The sequence below is a fragment of the Chrysochloris asiatica genome, unplaced genomic scaffold (genome assembly GCF_000296735.1).
Source record: "Chrysochloris asiatica unplaced genomic scaffold, ChrAsi1.0 scaffold00014, whole genome shotgun sequence".
Classification (NCBI taxonomy): Eukaryota; Metazoa; Chordata; class Mammalia; order Afrosoricida; family Chrysochloridae; genus Chrysochloris; species Chrysochloris asiatica.
The window spans coordinates 9,153,325-9,160,656 of record NW_006408532.1 but is presented as its reverse complement, the minus strand read 5'-3'; the positions used below and the strand labels follow the sequence as shown (position 1 = coordinate 9,160,656).

At 43.3% G+C, this 7,332-nt stretch overlaps 1 protein-coding gene across 1 annotated transcript in view; it reads right to left on the bottom strand.

Moving 5' to 3' along the window:
• Positions 1 to 7,332, bottom strand: part of USP20 (ubiquitin specific peptidase 20) — a 61,438-nt gene that overhangs the window by 19,569 nt on the left and 34,537 nt on the right. Inside the window, exons 3-6 of the mRNA XM_006834868.1 lie at positions 5,934 to 5,996; positions 3,544 to 3,675; positions 1,835 to 1,931; positions 1,316 to 1,385 (exon numbers count right to left, since the gene is read on the bottom strand). Of these exons, the coding sequence (XP_006834931.1) occupies positions 1,316 to 1,385; positions 1,835 to 1,931; positions 3,544 to 3,675; positions 5,934 to 5,996 (362 nt within the window). The remainder of the gene's footprint in view (positions 1 to 1,315; positions 1,386 to 1,834; positions 1,932 to 3,543; positions 3,676 to 5,933; positions 5,997 to 7,332) is intronic.

The following is a 7,332-nucleotide window of genomic DNA, read 5'->3' as shown; positions in this document are numbered from 1 at the left end:
ATATGTTATAAAATACTTAAGATTTCAATCTTAGATGATTTGGTCTAAGATGGGTCTTGTAGCATAGAATTTACTTATTTTGTGAATATGTCTGAAACTAATTACTATGGAAAATTAGTAATTTCTAAGAAATATGTACTTTATTTCTATCTGCCAATGAACTTAACTGAAACTTACTTTAGTCAAAATTGTCAGATGACTGATAAAAATTATTTGAAAACATTTAACGGACAATACAGGTTAGTTAAAACCCGATACATATGGTGTAGTTACTAGACAGTTTAATATATAGCAGAAATGCATGCTTGTTATTCTGAACTGTTAATTTTTCTGCTGATCAGAACAGTATTAGGAATGCATCTTTATAAATGGGTGCTAATTTATAATGGAAATAGTTTAGTAATATACTATGTAGAAAGTTATTAATGAAGTCATATGTTTATATCTGGATTTTGAAATTATGTACAATCATTTATGATCTAATTTTCCTTTATTCTGAAGAATATAAACCCTTTATACAAATCAGCAAAATCTTTATGGTAAATGTCTTATTCTGTTGAAATATTGTGCTGTAACCTGGGAAAATGTAAATCCTTTTCAAGATTTCTATCAATGCGAAATAAAATTTAATTCTGACACTTAAAAATAATAATAATAATAATGGGGCTGCACCATGTGCAACTTTACAACCTCCTATTGTTCCCACTTAGGAGTCCTGGTGTGGTTGTGGGTTAATGTACTGGACTGCAAACTCAGCTTGAACTGCAAAGGTGGTGGTTCAAGCTCATTAACTGCTCCTCAAAATCCCTTATGGATTGGAACCGACTCGACGGCACTTGACAATTGTTTCCACTTATCATATTGTGAACTCCTTTCCCTGCCAATAAATATTTCCCTGCATTATTTTTTGTAATCATTTTTCATGACTTACATTTCTGTTCCAATGTCAGACTAGGATACAATGACTTCACCAAACCCTTGTTTCCAATAAACCACATAATGATAAGCATCCTTGTACATATAAAGGGACTTCAAAAAGTTCACGGAAAAAAATTCCATGATCTTTCAGTCCCATTTGTCCTTATCATTTTGAAGCCCCCCCTCATACACTTTCTCAGTATCTTAGAATAAATTCTAGTAGGAGGGACTGCTGAATCCAACGACATGTGTACTTTAAGGGATTTTGGAACAAATGCATCTACACACGACCAAAGGCAGAACGCACAGGCCAGTCCAGGGGCTGCTGCTGCTGTCTGCAGGGCTTTGCCAGGGACAGCTGTCAGCCCTACCCTTTCCCCAGGATGTGAAAACTTACCAGTTGGATAGTGCCTGCAGGGCAGCATTCATGTAGCAGGAATTCCCAAGGTTCTTCATGCCTGTGAGACCTAGAAAACAATAAACCCCAGGGAGGGAAGGAAATCTCTAAATTCATCCTCAGAGGGGATATGGCTCATAGTCCCAGGACCCAACCACAGCAGGATCTGGGTGGCTGAAGTTTCACTCCAGAAATCTCCCCAGTAAAGTCATGTGGCTTTTGCCATACAAGCTATGGCTAATAGTGGATTAAATATATGGGGTCTTCGCACCTCCATCCAGCCTGGCCCACTTGTCTGGACTGTACCATAAGGAGGCCAAGGTGCAGAGAACTGGTTGGCCCAAGAGCACATGGCCTCGAAGACTCAGCTGGTGTCCTCAGCTCAGATAGCAATTCTACTCGTCCTAGTGGCCACCATGCCTGTACATGATGTCATCTCGTCCTTCCCTGTCCAGGGTGGCACAGTGCGTGCCAGCCAAGGCCCCAACAGCTTCCTCCATTCTAGGGACTATATATAACCTCGAGGTTTCAGGTCATCGTCCTCCGACTCAGACTCTCCTTCATCAGCCACGGCGATGGGGACAGCTTTCAGAGGGTGAGAGAGTGGTGGAGAATCCTGCATTAAAGACCCAGAGGAAGCAGAAATAAGGGGGTGGGGAAGAAAGGCTCATGTATCTCACAGGGGAAGAAAGCCCAACCCTGCAACCACACTGAGATTGCACTAGACTAGTGGACTTGCCCTGAGGACCCCTCCCTTGTATTTTACTTAAGATGGTGAATAATAATAATGTATGAGGGGGCTTCAAAAAGTTCATGGAAAACATGGATTAAAAGACAATGGAATTTTCATCAAACTTTCTGAAGTTCTCTTGTTTTTTACTCATAATACATTGGGGCGAGGGGGGATAGAAACAAAGAAAAACACAAAAACAACATGTAACCCAATTTTGAAATTACCACTATTAACAATTAACAGTACATTAACAATTAACAGTTCATATGTATATATGTAGGGAGCTCTGGTAACGTAGTGGTTATGAGTTGGGCTGCCAACCACAAGGTCATCAGTTCGAAACTACCGGTTGTTCTGTGGGAGAAAGATGAGGCTTTCTGCTTCTGTAAAGATTTACCGCCTCGGAAACCGTGTACAGGGTCTCTATGAGTCAGAATCGATTCCATGGTACTTAACAACAACAACAACATGTATATATGTAGATTGCTGTTAATATATACTTAATACATATGTTATATGGAGTCTTGGTGTGTTGCTATAGGATAATCACTAGACTGCTAACTGCAGATCCCCTAGTTACTCCTCGGAAACCCTATACCCAATGGAACTGACTTAATAGCACTTAACAACAAAAACAACATGCATGTTATTACACATATGTAGCAAAACCAAGATATTGTATGCATTATTTTATAGCCACTTTTGTAAAAATCATAAACATCCACCATGCTCATAAACATATTTGATAAATATCTTCTTGAGCATCCCTTTATGAGACAGTCACAGTTCTAAGTGCAGACACTGCAGTGTGCAAAGTCCTAGTCTCCCTGGAGCTCCCACTCTCGTAGGAAGTGACAACTATCAGTTATTGACCCTTCCGAGAACAGGCAATGGGCTGCAGCCCTTACACATGTGAGCTTACTAAACCCCCCAGCTTTCATGACTGCACCCATTCTACCTCTCTGAGAGGCCACTGTCTAGTTGCTATAACACCCACGAGGTTTCCAGGTATGCAAGCCCCCAGCCCGAAAAACAGGATGCAGTGATTATTGGTTGGTTCTGAATACAATTCTAGATTTGGGATTGCCAGTGGCTATCTGTCACCTCATGAGGCCCCACTCCATAAGCTTGGAAGGCATCTATACTCTCATCAAAGGCCCAAAATCCAACCTCCTCACAGCCCCCAAGTTCACCCCACCAAATGTACTAACCACACTGACCCGGCTCTGCGAGTTCTGTGAAGGGAGGTCCTACCCTTACTCACTTTTCATCCTCATTACCTCACTCAAGTCTTGGCACATAGTTGGGGCTCAGTAAGCATTTGCTGACACAAGCACCACAAAGTCACCTAGGAACACTGGTGACCCAAGCACAGACTCTGTCGCATGACTTATACATGAGTCACATCACCCCCTGGCCACTCCAAAAAGAGGAGACCAACATTTTATTATAAATTCTCACAAACAACAGACTGACCCCATTGCACCCTCCTTACCTGCTCCGAGCACCTGGATCTGGGGCATGGTGGAGGGACCGTAAGCCGCTGCTCCAGGAACACCTCCTTCTCACAGGCGTAGCACCATACCCGGAATGTGGTCAGGTTCACTGTCAGGTTGTGTTCTTTTAACTAAAGAGGTAAGATGCACCCAGAGGCACTTCAGAAGGCAGGCTTGGCAACCTAAAAGGCCACAGCCTTGAAAACTATGGAGCTAGTCCACTCTGCACACGTAGGGTTGCCATGAGTTAGAATTGACTTGGCAGCAATTAACAAGATCCAAAGTAAGGCCAAGAATCCTCACGCCTAACAGGAGTCCTGAGCCCACATCAGGGCTCTCTAGGCCTCGGGAAGAGGCTCTGTCAGGATGGAGGTGCTGTATTTGATTTGCCCACCTTCCCATCAGGACAACTGCTATGATGCATTGTTTTAATATGGCCTTTCTTGCCATGATCTTGTAACTCCTACTTTAGCAGTGGGTTGTTGTTGTTGTTAGGTGCCATCGAGTCGGAACCGACTCATAGTGACCCCATGCACAGCAGAACGAAACAATGTCCGATCCTGGGCCAACCTCACTACCGCCGCCACACTTGACGCCATCAATGATGTCACCTGGCTGATCCATCTCGTTGGGGGTCGTCCTCTTTTTCTCTGACCCTCCACCTTACCCAGCATGACATCCTTCTCCAGTGACTGTTCTCTCTGGACAATGTGTCCAAAGTATGAGAGACGAAGCCTAGCCATCTTGGCCTCCAAGGAGCACTCTGGTTGCACTTCTTCCAAAACAGATCTATTGGTTCTTCTGGCAGTCCATGGCACTTTCAGTATTCTCCTCCAACACCACAACTCAAAGGCATCAATTCTTCTATGATCTTCCTTATTCACTGTCCAGTTTTCGCATCCATATGAGGTTATTGAAAATACCATGGTTTGGGTCAGGTGCACCTTAGTCCTCAAGCTGACATCTCTGCTCTTCAATACTTTAAAAAGTTCCTGTGCAGCAGATTTGCCCAATGCAATACGTCATCTGATCTCTTGACCACTGCTTCCGCGAGTGTTGATAATTGATCCAAGAAGAATGAAGTCCTTGACAACCTCAATCTCTTCTCCATTGATAAGAATGTTGTTTATTGTATCTGAGCGCCCCTCCCCCCCAAGCAGAGAGACCCCAGCAGCAGCAGCAGCAGCAGCTGATGATGATGAAGAGAGAGGCAGTGGCAGAGGGGGGGCACCTTTTATTTCTATTTTTAAAGGGACAGGACACTAATTTGCCCCACTTCAACCTTGAATTGAGGGGGGTGGGGGGAAGGCGACTGAGTTCTTTCCCCCACCCTCTAGCCCGGAGCCCTGAGAAGGGGAATTGAGCCTGAGAGAGAAGGAGTTTCTTCTTCTTCGGAATCCCCGATCCACAACTCTTAGCAGTGGGTGGGACTATCCAAATAAGGTACCATCATCCTTGACTATTGGTGCTAAAGTCAAATGATGCTGCCAGTTTTCAGTTGTGTCAGAAGTGTGATTTATTACAAATGGCTCCAGACTTATGGAAACATGGGACTTTGTAAGAGAAAGAATGAAGGGGAATGGGAAGTGAAACTTTTGATTTTAAGGTGGTTACTATTTTAAGGTTTGATTTTTAGGTTGTGTTCCTTGTAATGGCTGAAGGGAAAGTAAAAGATGCTATGCTACAGTTGTAGGTCGAAAAACAGCATCTGGAGTGATGTAGGGCAAAAAGCAGGCCAATTCAAAAGATGACTGATAGGGGTTAGTTAGGGTCTTCTGCTTCCTCCTAGCCAGAGGCCCAAGGCCATATGCATATGAGTGGGAAAATATGTATATGAAGTTAAGAAGTGTAGAAGATGAAACTGGAGTGTTTTAAAAAATCTTACTTATGTGTTTCTTTGAATGTACTATGAATGTTTCTTCTACCTAGTATTGTAACACAGACCTACATGTATGGTGGAAATCAATATTGGATATTGGTGTGACATTGTAGAATAAGCACTGAACTGCTAACCACAAAGTCAGTGGTTCAAACCCACCAGGTGCTCCCTGTAAACCCTATACAGGGTCACTATGAGTCAGAACTGACTGGACAGCACTTAACAACAACAATACAGATAACACAGAGCATGTAACTCTGCTTCAGTCAATACTTGATTGGATCTGCTACAAGGGGATTTATTTCAACCCATCAGTCTTATGTGTAGAGTTATTAGAGGCTTAAGTCAAAAATCTAAACCCTACCCAAAATCTTTTAATTCAGGAAATTTGCATTTGAAAACACATACAGACCCACCCAGAACTGCTGAGAAAGCAGTATACTTGTGTTTACAAACACGACCCCTGGCTAGTAGATCACTAGAGCTGAGGTTTGAGTCCAGGACACTCACCTGTGCATGGATGGTACTATGGTCATCAAAGGATTCTCCACAGCCAACATAGGGGCACGAAACCTGGGGAGAGGTAAGAAGAGAAGGTCAGGGTGGCCAAGAGGATGGTTTCAGTACAATGAGTCTCTGACTCTACTACCCAAAGTGAGCATACCCTCTTGGTCATTTCCTATTTCTACCCTATAAGACCCACAAGGGATTGAGGTTCTGCCACCTGGAGGTTCTCACTGGGCATGGATGGTTACCATCCTATGTGCCCTTGCCCTGTAAGTGACAAAGGCAGTTTTCGTCCTGAGCTGCTGCTCTCCTGCAAGAAGGTCAGGCAGGGGGCACAGCTGAAACCTGGGCAAAGTTGAGACCCAACTGCTTGAGGTTCAGACTCTCTTCCCCTCCACAAAGCCCTTTTCCACCAAAGTATTTCCCAGATTCTCCTCCACTTTCTTATGGGACAATTACTGAAGTTTACACTTCTGGTGGTGAATCCCAGGCCTCACAGGCATTTTATCATGGGGCACCAGGTGTTCAAAATAAGGTGTGGAAGACGTTTGGGTCCAAAGCTGACCTACTGACCTCCAGTGGGGTCTACATATACCTGCCTTTGGCCTTGCACTTTCCTATCCCATATCTACCCATCCTCCAAGTCTCAGATCAAGTGCCTCTACACTGAAGACCTCCACCCCAGCCAGTAGCCAATGATGACAATGCCTGCCTCTCTCCAGGTACCTATGATGTCATTTCCACTGTGTTCTGCATTGCCCATGTTGGTGGGGGCCTCTTAAATGAGGTGTCATTTGCTGCATGAGTCTCCCAGGAAGTAGAACCACAGTTTGAACTTCTTGCTGTTTCCTCATAGCCCAGAATAATGTCTTGCAGAGAGGAAACATTCTATTATTGCCCACAAAGAAGCAGCCTGAATACTACTGTGGAGTGGGGGTGAGGGAGTGCTGTGTCTTCTGTAAAGGCTGACTTGGACTATGATGTCTTCTTTCTTTTCTTTTAGAAAAATTTTACATAATAATCAGTTTTACTATGACGATAATGTATACTTGTAGAAAATTTGGGAAATACTACAAAATTACAAAGAAAAAGAATTACCTGTAATTTCACTGTCCCCCACCCCAATAAACCACCATATTTACTTCTATTCTTTGAAATAAGCAATATTTATGGGTTGTACCTCAATGTAAAGAAAACAAAATTCCTCACCACTGGGCCAATAAACAACATCAAGATAAATGAAGATAAGATTGAAGTTGTCAAGGACTTCATTTTGCTTGGATCAACCATCAACACTCATGGAAACAGCATTCAGGAAGTCAAATGACATATTGTATTAGGCAAATCTGCTGCAGAAGACCTCTCGAAAGTATTTAAGAGCAAAGACGTCAGTCTGAGGACT